This window comes from Anolis carolinensis, unplaced genomic scaffold, assembly GCF_035594765.1.
Source record: "Anolis carolinensis isolate JA03-04 unplaced genomic scaffold, rAnoCar3.1.pri scaffold_9, whole genome shotgun sequence".
NCBI classification, from domain to species: Eukaryota; Metazoa; Chordata; class Lepidosauria; order Squamata; family Dactyloidae; genus Anolis; species Anolis carolinensis.
Window position 1 is genome coordinate 24933789 of NW_026943820.1, and position 22844 is coordinate 24956632.

Genomic DNA, 22844 nt, shown 5'->3' on the forward strand with positions numbered 1-22844 from the left:
TTAACTGCCATGACTCAATACTGTGGAATCCTAGGAGCAGTACTCTTTGGCAGAGAAAGTTAAAGACTTAAACTACAGCTTCTGTTATTGCATATCAAGGAGCCACGGCAGTTTAAAGTATTGTAAAAGTGCATTTATTCTACAGTGTAGATGCACCCATGGTCTCTTGGCTATTTTTGCATCCCAGTTGGGGAGAGGGATCCCATTTGCTGAGAACCTATTGGGCTGAGATTGTGCCCTAGGAAGTAAGGGGTAAATAGGATCCAAATGTTCCAGAAAGTCTAATAGGGTTAAGGCACCATCCATTGGAAGAACAACAAGAAAAACATTACTTGTTCTGTAAGCAGTGTTTGAGTGCAGTTCAAGAATTGCTATGGCCTCCCTCTGAAACCCATTAATGACACCAGTGTTTATGAAAAGCAGGTCTCGGGGGCCAAGATTACCAGCCTATAATTGTCCTATTTGACGTCTTATTGTGTCCTCCAGTGGTTTGGAGCCAGAGAACGCTACTCTTTCTTGAAGGCTGAGGGTGTACCAGCTGTCGTTTTACCCAATGGCAAATAGACCTTTTTTTCTAGCGGAGGACCCTGAAATGGGATTAGAGCTCAGTGTCATGAAGCAAGGCACTCTGTGAGACTGGCCATTAATTGCTTGACTAATGTGTCACGCTAATTAGATGTGTCCGTTCCTTAATTGCAGGGCAATTAAAGAACACCCTTGGGACTTGGACAGAGCAGAAAATTGTGTTTACTGTGTGCAATTTGTGCCACCATCTCTGAAAAGTTTCCATCAGCTGCTTTGACGACAGCATTTCCGTATAGATCAGTTTCAGCATTGACTTCCTTTCTTTCCTTCCTTCCTTCCTTCCTTCCTTCCTTCCTTCCTTCTTTCTTTCTTTCCTCTTCTTTTTTATAGTACAGTAGAGTCTCGCTTATCCAACGTAAACGGGCTGGCAAAACATTGGATAAGCGAATATGTTGGATAATAAGGAGAGATTAAGGAAAAGCTTATTAAACATCAAATCAGGTTATGATTTTACAAATTAAGCACAAGAACTTCATGTTATACAACAAATTTGACAGAAAAAGTAGTTCAATACGCAGTAATGCAGGGGTCCTCAAACTAAGGCCCTCCAAAGTCATTTATCTGGTCCCCGCCCTCAGTTTTAGACTTAGGCTTGACCAAAGTCTGAAATGACTTGAAGGTCCACAACAACAACAACAACAACAACAACAACCCTAATTAACTTGACTATCACATTGGCCAGAAGCAGGCTCACACTTCCCATTGAAATTCTGATAGGTTTATGTTGGTTAATTTTTTTAATTTTTAAATATTGTATTGTTCTTTCATTGCTGTTGTTGTTGTTGTTGTTTTTTTTTTGCACTACAAATAAGACATGTGCAGTGGGCATAGGAATTTATTCATTTTTTTTTTCAAATGATAATTTGGCCCCTCAACAGTCTGAAGAATTGTGGACCGGCTCTCTGTTTAAAAAGTTTGAGGACCCCTGCAGTAATGCTATGTAGTAATTACTGTATTTACGAATTTAGCACCAAAATATCATGATATATTGAAAACAAAAATGCATTGGATAATCCAGAACATTGGATAAGTGAGTGTTGGATAAGTGAGACTCTACTGTATTTATTTATTTATTTTCCCCCCACAAACTTTCCCCAACCTGATATCTTAGAGGCAGTGGGCGGGGTTATGCAAATTCCACACCAATGGAGAGAGTAAGGAACACTGGGATGTCTGTGGTGGAGGGAAAACAGAAAATCTAGGATGAAATTGTTCCACTTGGGTGGTGGGCAGCAGGGTGTTTGTGGAGGACATTGTCAGGCTCTTGTACATGTTCATGGCACTCACTATAACCTGCAATGTCATTGGAGGGAGGGCCATTGGTGTCTCCTGAACTGTAGGAGCCATAGCTGCTTGTGAAAGTGGGAGCCTCTCTGTGTAAATGGACACCCTAGTCACATATACACATACAAGTTTTCACTTATATTATGTGTATAGATTTGAAAATTATTATAGAAATGTCTATAAAAGCACTCAAATAGATACAAAAAAATGGACTAATCCCTGAACTGAATTTTACACGATTTGCAAATCCTCCATGCATTATTGTATATTCCATTCTTGCCGTGTAGATCATGTCGTTTCTCAATGCTTCTTGAACCCATGTACTCATGCTTATTTTGGGGAAAAGCTGATCAAGGAAAAGGAAAGAGAAATCACTTATCATTTCATTTATTTTATTTCAGGGCTCTTGCACATGAGAAGTTCACAAAGTAAGTACCCATTTACTTACAGATTGGGATTATTGTCTATGTTTTAAGTTATTTTTAACTCTGTTAGAAATGTTATGATATTGTGATTTTATTGTGCTACTGTTTTTATTGATGTAATACTGTTTTGGGCTTGTCCCAGTGTAAGCCGAGTCCTTCGGGAGATGGAGCGGGGTATAAATAAAGTTTTATTATTATTTATTATTATTAAAATTATCCCTTGTGTTTGTGTCAGAGAGAGAGGTTTTCTGACTTGGCCCTTTAGTTGAAACACCACTCACAGGATTCTAATAGTCAACACCTCGCCCCCAAATCTGAAGTAACATAATTCTGGCAGAAGTTTAAGTAATGTGAACAGGTTATAAGAAAAATGGTACATCTTTGACAATGAGAAAACAATTAGTGCTGGAAATGTATCAGGAAGGGATGGAAATTGTTAAGACTTGAAGGCAGAATAACAGCTAGAATGTGCAAGATGGATTGCCTCTGCTGTAAAGCCCCTTCCCAGCCCAAAAGCACCGTCTTGGCAACATGCAAGATTTCATTATTCCTTCCTGTGAAATGTTTTCTCCACTCATTTCCTTGTAACCTCTCTAGAAGAGAAATATCCATCACTGAAAGTGCACCTACAATGAAATGTGACAGCTGTGTAAATTTTGGAAGCAAGTCGGACAGACAGTCACCTTTCTGCTTTTTTTTGTTCTGTTTTATCCGTTTGCCCTTTCCAGGGAGCTGAAGTACGTCATTCAAAGATTTGCAGAAGATCCAAGGCAAGAGGTGAGTCTCTTTGCAGTGTAAGAGTGAAAGGGGCAAACAAGGCATGTTCTGGTTTTTATATCCCTTCGGGTTCCAAAGCACACTCCACTTCTTTATATTAGTTACTTGATCCTTGCATCCTGGGTTATGGTGACATGAGATTGCCTTTTCCGTAATGACTTTGAAGGAAATGAGGTACTTGGCTTATACTAAGCCAGACCATCATTCATTCTAGCCCAGTGTTGTCAAGTCTGACTTGCAATGACTCTCCAGTATCTCAGATGGGATTCTTTCCTAGTACTCCTTGGAGATTTCTCCTATTGTCTAATAGTTCCCCATCCAATACTAAGCAGGTCTGATCCACCTTGGCTTCTGAAGTCAGACAAAGTTATGTATGTTCAAGATCTGTTATAGGGATTTATTTTATTTACAGTATTTATATTCCGCCCTTCTCACCCCGAAGGGGACTCTGGGCGGATCACATTATACACACATAGGGCAAACATTCAATGCCCATAAACACATCAAACAGAGACCAAGACAGAGACAGACACAAAGGCAATTTAACCTTCTCCTGAGGGGATGTTCGATTCTGGCCACAGGGGGGAGCAGCTGCTTCATCATCCACTCTGATGGCACTTCCTCATTCCAAGTCGCAAATTAGTTAAACTTGCCTCCCCACTTTTATAAGTGGTACCTTATTTCCTACTTGATAGATGCAACTATCTTTCGGGTTGCTAGGTCAGCAACGAGCAGGGGCTATTTTTTATTATTTTTAATTGATGGGTGCTCACCCCGCCACGGGCTGGGCTCGAACTCATGACCTCATGGTCAGAGTGATTTATTGCAGCTGCTCAACAGCCTGCGCCACAGCCCGCCACATTCTTGAATTCCATTCACATTCTACCTTGGAGATCTATGAGCCAATGTTAATCTCACTGCAGTTTAGATCTTTGCAAGAAATGAGAACAAAGTAATCAGAAGCCTCATTTTGCAGGGGAGGGGATTACTGATGTTCAATGTATTGTCGAAGGCTTTCATGGCCGGAATCACTGGGTTGCTGTGAGTTTTCTGGACTGTATGGCCATGTTCCAGAAGCATTCTTTCCTCATGTTTTGCCTACATCTATGGATGCCTGTCATAGATGCAGGCGAAAAATCAGGAAAGAATGCTTCTGGAACATGGCCATACAGTCCAGAAAACTCACAGCAATCTATTACTGCTGTTGTTGAACATTTGGGAGAGAAAAATAATTTGTGATCAATCGGAGGGTCTCCCAGCAGTCCCTACTTACTACCTTCCTTTCACTCATGTGGATCTGCTGCTCATGTCGCCTTGTGTTTTGCTTGGTAGGTCCATTCGTGTTTGCTGAGTGTGCGTGCTGGCAAAGACGGTTGGTTCCAGCTCTACAGCCCCGGTGGGGTGGCGTGTGATGACGATGGAGAGCTGTTTGCCAATATGGTATGTAGCTGGGGCTTGTTTGTTTGTTTCATTTGTATTCTGATAGATAGTTGGGAGCTTACCATCCAGCTGGGAAGGACAATGATGAAACCTCTTTTGAGCAAAGGAAGGCAGCGGTGGTGGCCCAGAGCCATTTTTCTTAGGGTTGTCCCTTTTAACTAGATCTCTCTTTTGCTCTTACAGGTTCATATTTTAATGGGTTCTTGTTATAAGACGAAAAAGTTCCTGCTTTCGCTGGCGGAAAACAAACTAGGGCCATGCATGCTGCTCGCTTTAAGGGGCAACCAGACAATGGTGGAGGTAAAGCCAATCTATTCCGTTTACCATGATGCAGATGAGTAATGTTAGATGCTCAACCAAATGGGCTTCTCTCCCCTTCATGCTTCTGAAGATGTGGGGTGGAACACACAAACTGATTAAGCTTAGAGGTGTTGCAATATTGCTTTTTACTCCACTTTTTGGATTATAACAGACCTGCACAACCTGCAGTCCTCCAGGTATTTGGGCCTTCAAATTGTAGAAGCCCTAGACAGCTATTCCAATGACCAGGGAGCTAGAGTCCAAAACACCTGGAGGACTGCAGGTTATGCAGGCCTGGACTACAGTCTAGCACGTTTATCTCCTTAATCGTAAGATGATAATTGTTGTACTCCAAGGCCAGGAAGCACTTCTGTACTTAACACCACACTCAGTCCAAGGTGAAATAGCAAAGCAGTTTATAGAATAATATATATGAAAAGCAGTTCAGCAAAAAATAGAATCAAAAACAAAGTCTAAATGTTAGAAATCATCCACAGAATTCAAAGTACAAGAGTAGCATCAAAAATCAGGGATACAAAGCAGAATAACTCCAAAATATGAGATTCAGGAACAATCTTTATCACTTGGAAGCATGGAACATGAGCAACAGGAAGCAGTAATATTGATTTCTTGGATCGTTTAACAGATTATATTTTAATAGAGATTGTTTTATCCAATTTATATATCTGGTTTATGTAAAGTTAGTATTGTTTTCATGTTGATGTATTTTATTTTATGTATTATGTATTTTATGCATGGCAATTTTGTATGCTAGTTTGTAAGATGCCCTGAGTCCTAATGGGAGATGGTGTTGGCTATAAATAAAGTATTATTATTATTATTATTATTATTATTATTATTATTATTATTATTATGGAACTAGAAATCCCTTTACAGACGTGACTTGGCAAAAGATGTATCCTTAAAACCCAACGTTGACCACACTGGTGAAAAAGCCTTCTGGTCTTTTTAAAATAGACAGAAAATCATGCCTTTTCTCCTGAGAACTGATAAAGACTTTTTTGATAACAAGTGTCTTGACCTGTGCAAACTCTGCTGAGCAGCCTTGTGTTGACTAAAAGTAAACCTCCTACCTAACTGCTCATTACACTGTGCACCTGGAGTCTCCTCCTATGAGTGGATCTCTGCTTCTGACTTTGCTTCCCTAGTGAATGGCCTCTCTGGAAAGTGGCCTTCAGATTCAGACAGAGACTGCTCATTTTCAGAACTTAAAATCTCCTGCTGTTGATTCTCCTGCTGACTTGCAGGCCCAGAATCCCCAGTGACATCAGGTGCAGGTACAATCAAAGGCTGAACTACAACAATAATAATAAATTAGAAGTTAGTTAGCTGTTGTATGATGCATGTTTTACAATGCGAATTGATAATAATGCAATTAATAGAAGAACACTATTTACAGAACATAAACCTTTGCATGGTGATAGTGTGATTCAAGCATTCAGAATTGGAAAAATGAGATTTTTCCACAAGATTAGCTGTTGTTTATCAGCAACCTCATATCCCCATGTTTTAGTTTAATGGTTCCAAGAAGTATGGCCTGCCAGCTCCTTGCCTCCCTGCACCAACTCAGGTTGGATCTTCCACAAGGCAATTTTTGGGTCAAGGGAATGATGTTCACCTCCCGCTTATTCTCCCCACTTTTCCTTCAGGTCACCAACCACCACTACTATTTACATTTTGTTGAGATTACCCAACCTCCCTAGAACCGGACCAGGGAGGCATATTTTGAACACACCACCCACCATGACATTTGCTGTGTGGTTTTGAGCCTAACTGGCTTTCCTAAGTTTAAAAATGAGTATTTTGTGCGGCCATTGTGAGGCTAACCTGTAATAAGACCTGGTAGTCACAAATCTAGCTCAAGATCCATTTGCCAGTAGAGGTACAGAGCCCACTTTTCTTTTCTTTCTGCTAGATTCTTTGTCTGATGCTCGAGTATAACATCATTGACAATAAAGACACCCAGCTGCAGATCATCTCAACCCTCGAGAGCACTGATGTGGGGAAGAAAATGTATGAGCAGCTCTGCGACAGGCAGCGGGAGCTCAAGGAGCTGGTGAGTCTTTGGGTGGGCTGGAGGAAACTCTGATAGGCCCTGAGGCAGCTTTGGCTTTTTCAGACCGGCCGTAAAACTCTTAATATACCCTTGGGGTGGAGGTTTCAAAGGCATCTATGCATAGAGATTTGTTGTACTCTGCTTCCCCATCACCACCATGTTCTGCTGTGAAGAAAGAGGTACTAGTTGCTCTTAAGCAAGTCATATCTTCTCTGCCATCAACCTCCATCTCACAGAAAAATAATGAAACTTTGATCTTTGCTTCCTGAGACCCATATGACAAGAATATGCCTAACCCATAACTCCATATGGCTACCATATAGATAGATGAGCAGGTGGGATTTCCACAGGATGGGCATGAGCACATTCTGGTTACTCTGCTTAGAAAATAACATTCTCTGTACAGAAAATAGTATTTCTGTGAATTGGTCTTGAGCAAATATAGTATTTTCTGTACCGTTAGCCTCCATTTCTCAGGAGGAGAACTTTAAACTTTGAGCCTCTGGAAATGCAGTTTTCTGTTCAAATCTGGCACACAAGAATTTTGCACAGACTAAGTTCCATATTGTAAACAGCCTTTGAAAAGCAGAGCTTAAAGGGTCTTTCTGTCTCCTAACGCCTAATACACTATGCAACATGATATTTGTTCCTGGGTTATAAATGTCATTTCCTAATTGGTTCTATCATAAAAACATGGGGAAAGTTTATTAAACTGCAAAAACACCCTGCAATACATTTTGCTATCATTTTTAATTAATATCTCATAGAGTCTCAACCAGTTCAACCTAGTTTGTGGCAACTATAAAAACAAAGTTTCTGGGGTATAACAACTATTATCTAAGTAAGTACTAAAGAATTAAACAGGAAATAACACTTTCAAACCAGGAACAGATTTTTCAAATTTTGTTACACAGTGATCAGAGGTTATTATGTTTTAGGGTGGGGGCTCCCAAAATAGCATTTTGAACCATCCCAGAGCTTGTGGGATTGGGTTATGTATGAATTTGCATGTGTGAGGGTGTCGGGGATCCCTAGGTCAGCACTGGATTCCTCCAAGGTCAACATATTCCCCCCTACCCCTTTCAAGACCTAAGGAAAGCAGTTGTGTACATTTTGGATCATTGTAAACCTCTCCATGTCTGTTGCTTGTCATCTTGCTCTCTATCTATGATTTTGGATCTGTGTGGTTTTAATACTTGATGTACTGATGTTGTTTTAACTTTTATGGATTTTAAGGTATTGTAGTCATATGTTTGTCTGTATGGCATTTAATTGTTGCCAAGTTGGAAGCCGTTCTGAGTCCATTTCGAGGTGAAAGAGAGCGGGGTATAAATGTAGTAAATAAAATAATAAAATAAATGTATTGGTGTCCCGGGCTTGTTTTAACTGGAGATATCTGCATGCCAAGCACATAGTTTCCTGCTTGGTCTACTTCCTCTGCTTTTAACCAATGTTTGTTTTCTTTTGCAGCAAAGGAAAGGAGGCCCTACCCGGTTAACACTGCCATCAAAATCCACAGTAAGTTACCCTCCTCTTTAGCTATTGTGATTCAAGTTGTGCACATTTATCACCTCTACATTAATTTTCCAATAGTACCCAGCTTTGTATTGAATCAGAGCTATATTATGCATTAAGCAAAATGAGCCATAGTTTTGGCGGTAGTTAATGTTTCCAGATAGTGGGGCGAAATCTTCATTCAGTTGTGGCCCTGTTCCAGTGGGACATAATGGCTAAGCAGCTAACATAGGATGCAGATTGCCTTGTTGATAGACCTCTATTGACTGCACTTACTAGCTACTTTCTCAAGCAAGCTACCCTCCTTAGGGCAGTGGTCGTCTTGTGAGATCTGCCTTAGTGTCATTTCTATTAAAATTCTAAAGTTCTCCCATCAAAAGCAGATAAAATAGTGGTTCATCAGGCAAATGAACATACACTTAGAATTTTGGAATAAGAATACTCAACAAGAATTTGTTTATCCCAGGAATTTGTAGTTGGGATCAGAAATCGTTTCCTACAAAAACCCACCCGTTTTCCTTCAATCAGAATCAGAAAGCCTTTGATCAATAGCAAATTACTGAGAGACCATAGGAGTTAGTGCAGAACAAAGCCACTTTGCCTTCTCCTTTGTGGAAACCCAATTTGTCCATTCAAAACACATTTCACTCATTTAAGTTAAGTCAAAGAATTGCAGCTCACTTGGTTCATTCTTGATATCAGTGGGCATGGTTGAGACCAATATGATGTTGTCGCCATAATTTAGCTGACTCTGAAAGAAAGTGGAACTGTATCATAGGTGAGAAAAGATGGGATTATGTACCCTTTGCTGGTCCTGATCCTCCTTTGCAAATGTCCGTAGGTCAGATCTGTGCAATTCTTTGCTTTTCAGGATGCGGACCTGGCCCGATTGTTAAGCTCGGGGTCCTTCGGCAACCTGGAGAACCTCAGCCTGGCCTTCACCAATGTCACGAGTGCCTGTGCAGAGCATCTCATCAAGCTGCCTTCGCTCAAGCAGCTGAACCTGTGGTCGACTCAGGTATGAACCCATTGCAAGCGGAGAACTCGGCCAAAAGAAACCCTGTCCGGATGGCCCTGAAGCAGGTGGGGAAGAGGTCAGGGCTCGAGGCCAACTGAAAATAATATTTGAAAGCTGTCGTGCAACATTTTTCTGTGTTATTACCCCCAGTGATTTGACCCAGCAAATTTACTTTAAATAAATAAATAAATAAATAAATAAATAGAATCTCCTTTGAAAGCTCAAGGTCCCTAGTTCAGGTGAAATAATCAGATAGCAGGAGACATGTCCTGTCTGTCTTAGGAGTCTCACAGCATCCTGGACATAGACTAGGGGGCTAAGGAGCCTGCAATTGAGGCCCATGGCAATGTAGTGCTTCCTGATGAGCCCACATTCAGCTCCCAAGATGTGGAGGTTCTTTTCTAGGACCTCTCCACAGTCCTGGAAATCAATACGGTAGTGTCAGGAATGCCTAGTGGATGTTGCTGTTAGAGCACTGGTTTTCAACCTGTGGGTTCCCAGATATTTTGGTCTTCAACTCCCAGAAATCCTAACAGCTGGTAAACTGGTTGGGATTTCTGGGAGTTGTAGGCCGAAACACCCACAGGTTGAGAACCACTGCTGTAGAGCTAATGAAGTGTCAGGTCACTTGGTGGGAAGGAATGGGATATGAAAGAATGGATCCTGGGCCAGCAAGGATAGGAGGCCATTGTTCCACTCCAGCTACTGTTGGACCAGCTCGCTTTAAGTTAGCCTTGACATCTCATCATGCTGTACCATGATGGCTGAACCTGAAATTATGGGAAAGGCATTTCTGTGTTGGAATGCCACTGCCAGACAAAATAGACAGCACTACAGATAGATCTGAAATAAGGCAGCATCAAAATTTGTCGGAAGAACTGATGAGCTAATCCTGTCTCCCATCACGCTCTGCTCCATGTAAAACAGTGGATAGATCACAACAGCTCTAGTTTCTGATACAGAACATATGCCATCCAGTAGTCGCCATTTGCTCACCCACAAAAAACCATATTTAATCATCTAAAGCTGATGTGATCTATCCAATGTAATTTTATGAATCAGCACTCCAAATCACCCCAGGAACAAGTCTAAAGACAAAGACACCAAGGCTTCCAGGTGCAACATGGAATGGCTCTGGTCAGAGGGAGGGAGGGAGGGAGGAGAAGCAGCCGTCAGGAGGCTTTTTGTCATGTCTTTTGTGGGTAGTCAGCCTCTCCCCTCCCAATATCCCCCTTGCCTCAGCGCTATAAGATTTTACGAGACCAGTCGCTCTGGTTGCAGCAGTGTAGTAACAGTGAGGCCACAGACCTTATTTTAGTTCTTGGGGACCACTGGTGTTTCACGGACCACAGGTTGGGAACTACTGATGTAAAATGTGGCTTTGTCTTTTCGGTACACAGTTTGGCGATGCAGGTTTGCGGCTTCTTTCCGAACACCTCACAATGCTAAAAGTGCTCAACTTGTGTGAAACGCCTGTCACAGATGCCGGCCTGCTGGCACTGAGCTGTAAGTAGACTCGTAATGGATTCAGGGAGGGAGGTGATGAAATGGTCTCAGAGTTGCTTTAACTGTTCATCTACAAAAATGTTAATAGCTTAGATAACAATGAATGTTTCTTGTGACTTTAATTCATGACTTTCAGGATAATAAAATGACATGGAGGGTCAGATTTGGCCCATGGGCTTTAAGTTTGACATGTGTCTTAGTAGCACACCTGGCAGGTGGCTACCATCTTTTCTTAATGTCTCCTCCATCATCTCCAGTTTGAAGGCAGCATATGTAACAGCCATTGGTGAATTATCTCCTGCCCTACCTCTTTATTGGTGATGCCTTTCCAGGACCTGTAACAGCTATAGTCCTATTAGCTGGAGATGGTTGCAAAGCATGTGGTCGGCCACCCAGCTAAGATAACCCCTCCATGGCGGTCTTGTTGAAACATGCTTTTGCCTCCCCAGCTGTTTTTGTGAGACTCAGACCTCACCATAACTTTGAGTTATGAGACAAGTTGGAGAAGAAACCATCTCCTGATGTAAACTTTGTGCACTTCCTCCCTTGTTTTAGTGCATGTGTTTACACTGTATGTAAACATGGGCACAAGTCGAAGGCTGCAATTGAGTTTTGCCAGAAGAGCCATAAAAACTAAAGATCACAGTGGCCTTAGGGTTATCCATTACAGCAGCAGAGGGGAGAAAGAGGAAAACTCGTCATCTGTAATTCTTTGGAAGTTAAGGGAGATCTTTGGGGAGGCAAATCGACTGTGGGATTTAGCCTCTACCTTTCCTGTGTTTTTTTCAGCCCTCATTTAGTATCAAAAACATTGCCAACAAAAGACGGCGGTTAATATCAGTTGGCTTCCTTTTCATCATGTCCATGTTTTTGAAATGCAAAATACTTGTGGCTTTTTCATCAACTTCAGAACCACAAGTTGCATACCTTTTTAAAAGACTTCAAACTCCATACCTTCCACAAAGGAATGGTTGACAAAGATGATAGAAATAATGAGCATAGACAGACTGACGCAGAATTAGCTATCGGTCAAAATACACCAAAAAAGGAAACGGGCTGAACTTTATTGATGAACTTTATAAAGCAGGAAGAACTGAGAATACTACTTTAAAGTAGAAAGAAAAATAAACGTGACCAACTCCAGGGAACTCATGACAACCCCAAGGAAGAATAGACATAAGAAATAAAAATTTAAAGGACTATACTTCATGATGAAGAGGATTGGAAGTCACCATTTTTTTATCCTTCCTAGTTTACTAGTGTTCTTCTTTTTTTCCTTTTCTCTTTTTTATCTTTCTCTTTTTGGTTTTTCTCTTATTTGTTTTTTGGGTTTTTTTATAATAATTATTATTCTCGCTTTTTATCTTTTCGTCTTGGAAAATCTTTAATAAAAAGCTATATAAAAAGATTCCAAACTTCAAGTCTGTTGGGGAAATCATACTAAAGACCTCCTTCCTAATGTCCAGCCAGTGGAAGCTTTAGCATGCCAGCTACTGGAAGACATAGGTGCCCCAGACAGTGTGTTTATGTGCCACCATGTATGTTTACATATGTAACATACTGTATTTTTAAAATTTCCATAGCTATGAAAAGCCTGTGCAGTTTAAATATGAACAGCACCAAGCTTTCAGCGGACACCTATGAAGATCTCAAGGTACGTCATGTTTCCAAGGCTCAGGCAGGGTCTGTTATTGTGTACGTTCAAACTGACTCCAACTGATGACCACTCTGTCAAAGGCAAGATGCACTCTGTCGTAGGCACTCTCTATCTTGGCAAGACACTCCAGAGGAGGTTTGCCATTGCTGTTCTTTGAAGCTGAGAGAATACGTATGGTCAGGAAGATAAAAGCCTTCGTTTCTCTTTGCAACACCTTTCAAATTGGTGCCAGGAAGTGAACAGGCATCTCTTCCTTTGACCGTTTTGAGTGTAACTGCAGGATTAAGATGAGGGGCTTGGGGCTTGGTATGTAGAGCAGTGGTTTCCCATTTGTGTTCTGCGGACCCCTAAGGTTCCGCAAAAGCACCGTAAGAGTTCTGCGAAAAATCCTACAAATCAAAGTTAAAATGGATTTTAAAATAAAACTACACAAGGGGTACTTCTCAGACCCCAGGAGGGACACTGAGCGGGTGCAAAACCCATTTATTTATTTATTTATTTATTACATGCATTTATACCCCGCCCTTCTCCCCGAGGGGACTCAGAGCGGCTTACATTCTGCCACGAGGGCCAGCAACAAATATACTATAAAACAAAACAATTAAAACATGATAAAAAGTATACAAAAATTAAAACGCTGCATTTGTCAACCAAAATAAATCTCACATGTTTTCCATGCCAGAAGATCTTATGGAAATGCAATGTACTTTTGCTTAAAAAAGCGAAATTTGAATATGTGCCACTCAATGACTTTTGGGTAGGACTGATAAACATAGATCTGTCAGTAGCCAGAAAGGCTATCCCAAGCATTTCTCCCCATCGTGCCCACCTAGCAATGTGAATCAGGCTTTCCACCAAAACAAGTATAGGAGCGAGTTGGATGTCACTTTGGATCTACATATTCAGGGTAGCATCCAGACACAAACCCCAATTGCAAAACTAATTTTTAAGTACAAAAATGAAACCATTTCATTCATTACATTAGGTGTGATTCCAATATTTACTTGTATCAAAATAAAGGTTTGTGGCTTTACAGGCAGTCATCACTTATGGACGAATCCTGGTTAAGAACAGGGTTGAGACAACAGGAAGTAAGAGAAATCTGCCCCTCGGAAGGAAAAGTTCAATAAACAGTAATGTTATGTAGAGTAATTACTGTATTTACGAATTTAGCACCAAAACATTGCAACATTTACTACAAAAACATTGACTACTAAAAGGCAGACTGCGTTGGATAATACAGAACATTGGATAAGTGAAGCTTGGATAAGTGAGACTCTACTGTACATATTTTCACTTTTATTATTGCATAGATATAGATCTATATTTCTCTCCCACTTTTCTTTTCAATCCAGGCTAAATTGCCGAACCTGAAGGATGTGGATGTCCGCTACACAGAGGCCTGGTGAAACCTCTAAATCGCTTTTGAGGACAAGGGAAGATTTTTTTTTTTTAGAAAAAGAAAAACGACAACTAAAACTAAAAAAAAAAAAACAGAGAAATAAACTTGGCTTCTAGAGAGCAGCCAGATGCGAAGACTTTGATTTTAGGAGCTGTCTTTGTGAGGCCACAGAGTGTGGCTTTGTGTGCGGGAGGGGGAAGTGAGCATGACCGGGTCTCCCAAGACTTTCTGCTTTCTACATGGAAATCCGACATCCTTTTGAATTAATGGGGATTTTTTTTCTTTTTGGTTTGGGGTGGGAAGCAAGACTGTAGCCGGGGAAACGATTAAGAGAAAAGCCAAGGGGTGGCTATCTTTTTGGATTGTTTGTTTGCTTTGTGTGTGTTTTCAAACACTTTGTGGAAAGGGAGGAAAACCCAACGTACATCGGTTGTTTTCGTAGTTCTCTCTGGATGGATCCCATCATTAGGTGCTTTTCTCGTCTTTCCCGCTATCACAAGAAAGAAAAGAAACTGAGAAATCAAGAGAAGAAAAAAAAAGAAGCCCTTATGATTTCACCTCTCACTCTCTTCTTATGATCATTATGCAAAGTAATTTTGTTGTACATACAATTTTACATAATGCACCTATTTAAGAAAAAAAATGGTTCACAAATAACAGGTCTGGGACCTGTCTCTTATTTATGAGTTGTTAATTCTTTTAACTTTTTGTTCAGTTCGTTCCGCGTAGAGTACTGTACAAACTAGTTCGCCATTTTCTTGTGTGTATTTTTTTGAAAAGGAAACAAAACAGAAAACCCTCCATGGATCATTGTCTTTAGAAAGTTTGGGTCCAGACCTCACCCTTTATTGTGTTTCTGATTTACAAAGACTTCAAACGTGTTAGTTGGGGAGGGCAATATAAAGTAGTGAAAAGGTGGGTGGGCAGTGAAGGGTATTTTAGCCAAGGTATTTGTTCAAACTGTGTCGGGGTTAGGAAATTAAGGTGGAAACCTTTTTAAATGTTAATTTTTATATATATAACAAAGTACCTTAAGTTTAATGTAAAACTTAAGTTGGGCTGTCGACAATTTTTCTTTAGATTTGCCAAGGCGTGCCTGTTTAGTTTTCTGTTTGCGTCCGATATTTCAAAGGCAATGTGTTGTCGAAGGCTTTCATGGCCAGAATCACTGGTTCACTGTGATTTTTCCAGGCTGTATGGCCATTTTCCAGAAGCATTCTCTCCTGACATTTCACCCACATTTATGGCAAGCATCTTTAGAGGTTGTGCGGTCTGTTGGAAACTAGGCAAGTGGGGTTTATATATCTGTGGAATAATGTCCAGGGTGGGAGAAAGAACTCTTGTCTGTTTGTGGCAGGTGTGAGACCAGCTAACACCTCCCAACAAAGGATTCCTCCAGGCAGGAAGCAGCCAGCTTTGAAGCTGCAAGGCTTTTCAATGCTAATTGAGGTGGGCAATTGCAACAGTCACATGTTTGAGGCAAATGTGAATGTTGCAATTGACCGAGAAGACGGTCGATTTGCATTTAATGGCCTTGCAGTTTCGGAGCCTGGCTTCTTCCTACCTGGGGGAATCCTTTGTTGGAAAAAGTTAGTTGGCCCTGATTGACAAGAGTTCGTTCTCCAACCCTGGAGAAATGGCCCAGCATTTCTGAGTTCTCAGATAATATGCTCTGTCCAGGTTGAAAACAAGGGAACTCCATACATGAAACAATCAGGGCCAGCTAACACCTCCCAACAAATAATTTCCCCAGGCTTTGAAGCTGCAAGGCCATTCAATGCTAATCGAGGTGGCTAATGGAAACATTTACACTTGCCTCCAACAGAAAAGAGTTCTTTCTCCCACTCTGGACATTATTGCACAGATATATAAATCCTGCTTGCCTCGTTTCCAGTAGATCTCACAACCCCTGAGGATGCCTGCCATAGAAATGTCAGGAGAAAATGCTTATGGCCACACAGCCTGGAAAACTCACAGCAATCCACTTTCAAAAAGGCAAGATTGCTCCTTTTATTGTTCCCTCTGCCCCTGCTTTGGACCGTTCCTTCGCCATCTTCCTTTCAAAAGATGGAGAATTGTTTTGCTGTGATCGGTTTCTCAAGCTTCGACCTGAAGATATGACCACTATCCCTTTCCTGATTCGTCTCCATAATCGCTCAGAAAAAAATATATACGTATAAGATGAAATGTTTTTTTAAGAAAATGTGGTTTCTTTAATAAATATGCTTTTGAATTATTATTATTATTTTTCCACAATATGCAGCTTCTTTTTTTTAATGAAGAAAGCAATCGTTTTTGTTTTCATGTTTTTCCTTTTCAAGTTTAGCAGACGCTTACTCGGTTCTTTTGGCACCTCAAGAGATTTAACATCCGGGCAATGTAATTTTTATACATATATATAAATATATATATATATATAAATATATATATTTAATCGTATTCAATGGGAAGCAAAGCTTTTGCTATTCTGGTTGTCTCTGGTTGTTGTTTGTTTTTTTATTTGTCGCTAGGTAGTTCACATTTTGAGTCTACATCTCTTGACTCATATATATATATATATATATATATATATATATATATATATATATATATATATATGAGAGAGAGAAATTCAAGTCTTAATTCATATCGCGTGCCGGGGTTTGTTTGTTTTTTCTGCCTTATTATGTCCCAAGCTGTCTGATAAACTCAGTGAGGGAAGACAAGAAAAAGGAGATAAAGCGTAACGCCAACATTTTATCCGTAGCACTGTTGCTTTCACCGATGGATTACTACTACTGTTCTGTAGCTGTGTAAGAGAAAGAAAAGGAAAAAAAGATGTGAAATAATTTCAGGCGAAAAAAATAAATAAACTGTAAGTGAATATCTTTTATTGACACTCGCTGTCTTTTCTTTGTGGGGAGCACTTTCTGGTGAAATGGGGACTTGGGAAATGGTTCAGACAATATACAAGTATTAATATCGTAGTATTAATGGGGAAGTTTGACATCACTGTGCGTATCGACACTGTAGGATTAATGCAGTTTGACACTACTTTACCTGCCATGCCTCAGTGAAATCCTAGGGTTTGTAATTTTACAAGGGCTTTAGCCTTCTCTGCCAAAGAGTGATTTTAAAAAAATAATTAATTACCATATATACTCGAGTATAAGCTGAGTTTTTCAGCCCTTTTTTGAAAAAGTCCCCCTTGGCTTATACTGAGGTGAGGGTCCTGGTTGGCTTATATTTGGGTCAGCTTATACTCGAGTATATATGGTACATTTATTATTTTACTCTATTAATTATTATTATTACACTTATCATTTTACTCCATTAATTATTATTATTAAATTTATTATTTTACTCCATTATTATTATTACATTTATTATTTTACTCTATTATTACTGTTACTATTACATTTATTTTACTCTGTTTTACTATTAATGCATTTATTATTTCGCCCTGATATTATTATTGTTATTACATGTATTATTTTACTCTCTTATGATTAAAAGGATACATAAGCACATTTACATTGAAGAAGACGAGAATAATCAGAGTCGGACAGTCTTATCTTAAATTACAGTTTTATGTAAATATTCAAAAAAAATTAAACTACTGATGCCTCAATTAATGTAATTTTACTGGTATCTATTTTTATTTCTGAAATTTTTTGTGTGCCAGAAGTGCCTTGAGAAACGGCAAATCACTCCTGGTGTGAGATAATTGGCTGTCTGCAAAGATGTTGCCCAGGGGACACCCAGATGTTTTACCATCCTGTGTGAGGCTTCTCTCATCTCCCCGCATGGGAAGATAGAGCTGACCAACGGGAGCTCACCCCGCTCCCCAGATTCGAACTGCTGACCTTTTGGTCAGCAGTCCTGGCGGCACAAGGGTTTAACCCATTGTACCACCGAGGGCTCTAGTTAAATTGGTGTCAATTTGCATTAATTCTACAGTGTATATCAGTGGTTCCCAACCTGTAGCCCGTGTACAACCAGTGGTCCGCAAGAACTAAAATATGGTCAGCGGTCTCACCGTTGTTACTACTATGAATAATAACACAGCCCAACCAAACACAATTTTTTTCTCGATGTCTTTGTTTTTAGGCCTATTCTTGGGGTTATTTGGGGTGCTGATTCAGAAAATTGCATTGGGTAGACCACATCAGCTCTAGATGATTAAATATGGTTTTCTGTAGGCGAGCAGATGGCGACTACTGGGTGGCATATGTTCTGTATCAGAAGCTAGAGCTGTTGTGGTCTATCCAATGCAATTTTCTGAATCAGCAGCCCAGATAACCAAACCGAATCTAAAGTTGCCCAAAAACTGATTCGTAACCATTTTGGTATTAATGTTGGAGAGTGGTCCGTGGTCAAAAAAAGGTTGGGAACCACTGGTGTAGATGCGCCCTGAGACTGATGCCACGGGATGAGTTGGATGCAAATTCTGCTCCTTCCGTGAAATTTGCCTTCACCTGCGACTAGGATTGCAGTAACTTTCAAGTTCAGTTGAGCATGGTATTTGGATATCCAAAGAAAATGGGCAGCCAACATGGCCAAAAGAATTTGAATACAGGCAGTCCCTTAGTTACAAATATTTGACTTACAAACAACTCATTGTTAAGAGCAAGGGTGACAAAGCAGCGAGACAAATCTCCCCCTCAGAAGGGATATTCATTCCTGAAAGTTATTATCATGGGGGAAAGGGGGAATATACTGAAAAATATACTTATTCCAACTTACATAAAAATGTAACTTCAGAACAAACCTACAGAAGCTATCTTGTTTGTAACTTAGGGACTACCTGTGCTGTAAATATAAATGGTCTAGTGCAGGCATGGGCAAACTTTGGCCTTCCAGGTGTTTTGGACTTCAACTTCCACAATTCCTAACAGCTTCAGGCCCTTTCCAGTGGAGAATATGCTGGTATGGGCATCTGAGAACTGTAGGAAGCTTTTGTGGGGAGGACAGAATTGTTTCTGGTGGAGAAATGGCAAATCTTTCATATTGCATTAATGATCTTGGCACCTTAGCTATAGCTGCTGGTGCCCTTTACACCCACCGTAGAAGTGTGGGGAACCACGCCAAGTGAAGGAGTTCTGCAACACGGGTAAGTGGGGTAAGGCAAACTATCTTGGCAAGATTTGTATTCATCCCAAATACGGCTCCAGCCAAAATGGCGTTCTGATCAACACAAATGTGGCCCTTGCAGCCTCATACATCTCTTCCATCCCTGTGTATGCTGATGCTTGAGACAAAGGGCCAAGGCAAGCTTCTCCGCAGGTCTTTGAAGATGCCGTTTTGACCTTCTCTGTTTCTGAACAAGGAAAGAAGAAGGAGCAGGAAAGAGGTGCAGACTCCCAGGCATGTGACTTCCATATTGCTATAGTGATCCAATCTTTGCCTAGCTCTCCTCGATGCATTTTGTTTAGCTGCCAAGGAAACCAAGGCCAATGACAATGCCTGACAGAGGCATGGCTTGAGTGCCTGAGCACATCATGTAAAGACCATAGAGATCTGGGTTGCTGTAAGTTTTCTGGGCTGCATGGCCATGTTCCAGAAGCATTCTCTCCAGCATCTACCAGTATTTTTAAAAAAACTCTAAAATCAAGACCAGGGATCCTCAAACTTTTAAAGCAGAGGGCCGGTTCACAATCCTTCAGACTGTGGAGGGGCCGAATTATCATTTGGAGGGGGGAAAAACGAACAAATTCCTATGCACAATGCACATGTCTTATTTGTAGTGCAAAACAACAACAACAATGAAAACAATTGTAACCGGGCTGTGGCGCAGGCTGGAGAGCAGCTGCAATGAATCACTGCAATGAATCACTCTGACCAGGAGGTCATGAGTTCGAGGCCTGCTCGGCGCCTATGTTTGTCTGTCTTTATTCTATGTTTAAAAAGGCATTGAATGTTTGCCTATATGTGTAATGTGATCCGCCCTGAGTCCCCTTCGGGGTGAGAAGGGCGGAATATAAATGCTGTAAATAAATAAATAAATAAACCGACATAAACCTATCAGGATTTCAATGGGAAGTGTGGGCCTGCTTATGGCCAATGAGATAGTCAAGTTAATTAGGATTGTTGTTGTTGTTGTTGTTGTGTGCCTTCAAGTCATTTCAGACTTTGGGCGAGCCTAAGTCTAAATTATTTATTTATTCATTTATTCATTTACTACATTTATTTATTACATTTATATCCCGCCCTTCTCACCCCGAAAGGGACTCAGAGCAGCTGTATGTACATACAATATATTATATTATTAGCATAGCACAATATTAGCATTATATATTACTATATTGAACTATACCACTATACTGTAATATTATATGTAATATATATCATATAATTAATACTATTATATGGTATTATTAGTATTATATTGTATAACATTATAATATTATTATCAATATTATATGTATATACAATATATTATATTATTTAAAATGATATAAAAATATTATATTATAAAACTGAGGGCGGGGGCCAGGTAAATGATCTTGGAGGGCCGCATCTGGCCCCCGGGCCTTAGTTTGGGGACCCCTGATCAAGACAGTAAATAAAGAACAACACTCAAAAACGGATGAAAATGGACCTACTGTTCGAAAGCACGTTGGCACATCCAAGTCTTCAATTTTTTGCGGAATGTGGCCAGAGTAGGTGTTAATCTAATCCTCCTAGGGAGAGAGTTCCACTGAGAGCTGCTTAAAAGCCTCCAAAAAAAGGAGCCTCCATCACACTCCAGGGCAGAGAGTTCCACTGCTGAACAGCTCTCACAGTGAGGAAGCTGTATGTAGTGCACCCCTATGCAACAGCTCCTTAGTTTTAAAAGCTCTTAAAAGACAGATTGTGTTATGTATTCTGGCTTTATGTCAGATGAGGGCAGCAAAGGGCCATTCATTTCAATTCACTCAGCAGCCAGGAGAGGAGTGGATGAAAGATTCCTTAGAAAGACTTTATGGAGCTTGGTTTGCCTATGTAGCAAGTTAATATTTTCCCAGTCTTCTCACCATATGAGGAAAATGTTCACAGAGGGAGCCAAAGAACTGAGACTTAACTTTTTACAGAGCTGTCTACCTCCAACAATAGCACAACTAGATTGCTGTCTGTTTTCCAGGCTGTATGGCCATGTTCCAGAAGCATTCTCCTGACGTTTCACCCACATCTATGGTGGGCATCCTCAGAGGTTGTGAGGCCTGTTGGAAACTAGGCAAGTGGTGTTTATGTATCTGTAGAATGTCCATGGTGGAAGAACTCTTGACTGTTGGAGGCAAATGTGAATGTTCTAATTGGCCAGCTTGATTAGCATTGAATAGCCTTGCAGCTTCAAAACCTGGCTGCTTTCAGCCATAGATGTGGGCAAAATGTCAGGAGAGAATGCTTCTGGAAAATGGCCATACAGCCCGGAAAACTTACAGCAGCTCAGTTATTCCGGTCATTAAAGCCTTTGACAATAGCACAACTTCTTCATTGGGGTTGTCTTTGGCAGGTTTGCCTGCAATTATATCCATCCAATAACAATGATGTGCAACTTTTGAAATTGTCATTTTTCTTTTCCTATATGGTTTTTTAACAGAGCTTCAAAGGCCTCCACCGTCTATTTTGCACATTTTTAGTTAGCCCGATCTCATCTGTTCACTTCCTTCAACAACTTCTTCTTCTTGGTACCATCAAAGCCTGTAGGTCAGTCAGAATGAAGTATCCGTCTTAGGCTGTACGTATTTAAGGAAGGCCTTGCGTACTCTCAAACTCTCCCAGTTCGGCAAGATAAGTCTTAACAGGCCCGTAGCCAGAATTTTGATTCGGAGGGGGCTGGGATTTTGGCGGGGTGGTGGTGAGTCTGCACGGGAGAGGATCTACCCTAGCAAACCTTTTGCATCGTTATCCTAATACCCCCATGCATATGGGATATATTGAGCATGGTGATCAGATCATGATATGAATAAACATAACAGCTTAAACAGTTCCCATTCCTCCTCTCAGCTTCCTCCTGCACCCACTTCCATACTCTTTTTTTTAATTTGGCCAGTCTACATTTCACTAAGGTGCACCTACACTATAGAATTACTACAGTTTGACATCAAGTTTCACTGCCATCATCCAATGCTATGGAAAGCTGGGAGTTGTTTTACAAGATCTTTATTCTTTTCTGCCAAAGAGTGCTGGTGCCTCACCAAACTACAATTCCCAGGATTCCATAGCATTAAGCCAGGGCGCTTTACAGAGAGCCAAACGGGATTAAGTCTGCAGTATAGATGGAGAGAAATGCAAATGGTCCATGTCAGACTTTGCAAGCCATTTGTGGAGAACAGGAAGTATGAAGTACAACTATTTCCTGCTCTCCTCTTGTCTGTAATCATGTCGTGCCTGAAACCACACAAAGGCTGGTCTATTACAAACTATGTGTTTATACAGTTATTTTTCCTGCCCTCCCTCCCCTTAGTTGGTGACAATTCTTAGCAATCATTTGGTATTCAAACTTCCACCTCATTTCTTTATAAAATGTCCTGAATAGAACAATGCTATTTATCAGAGAGCTGCCTGAACATTTGAAATGCAAACCCCTAAGAAACACTGCATGTGTGCAAGTGCAATGTTATTTAGCATTGTTCCTGCTATCTGTCCTGTTGATGGCTATCAGCTTCAGGCTTCCTGAATTCTGGCTTGCAAAATCTTCCACAACAGCAGGCACAGCATATTTGCATGGTTCTCTCCTTTTCAACAGCAGTAATATGCAATCCCAATTTGGTCTTATTTATAGGATGGGACTTGGGAAGATGGGCAGCTTGTTATCATCCCCCCCTTTAAAAAGATGCTGGGTTAGCCTATATACACATGTATAAGTCTAGAAATTGTAGTTAAAAATCCACCTT

The 22844-nt window shown here is 40.6% G+C and overlaps 1 protein-coding gene across 4 annotated transcripts in view; it reads left to right on the top strand.

The window, feature by feature from the left end:
* cmip (c-Maf inducing protein) overlaps nt 1–16856 on the top strand; it is a 135120-nt gene extending 118264 nt beyond the window's left edge. For all 4 annotated transcript variants that reach the window (XM_062961960.1, XM_062961962.1, XM_062961964.1 and 1 more), the window contains 10 exons: nt 2271–2297; nt 3023–3071; nt 4404–4511; nt 4695–4811; nt 6748–6888; nt 8359–8406; nt 9275–9421; nt 10822–10927; nt 12511–12581; nt 13940–16856. In XM_062961960.1, the coding sequence (XP_062818030.1) occupies nt 2271–2297; nt 3023–3071; nt 4404–4511; nt 4695–4811; nt 6748–6888; nt 8359–8406; nt 9275–9421; nt 10822–10927; nt 12511–12581; nt 13940–13993 (868 nt within the window). In that variant the 3' untranslated portion in view covers nt 13994–16856. The remainder of the gene's footprint in view (nt 1–2270; nt 2298–3022; nt 3072–4403; nt 4512–4694; nt 4812–6747; nt 6889–8358; nt 8407–9274; nt 9422–10821; nt 10928–12510; nt 12582–13939) is intronic.
* The last annotated feature ends 5988 nt before the right edge of the window (nt 16857–22844 follow it).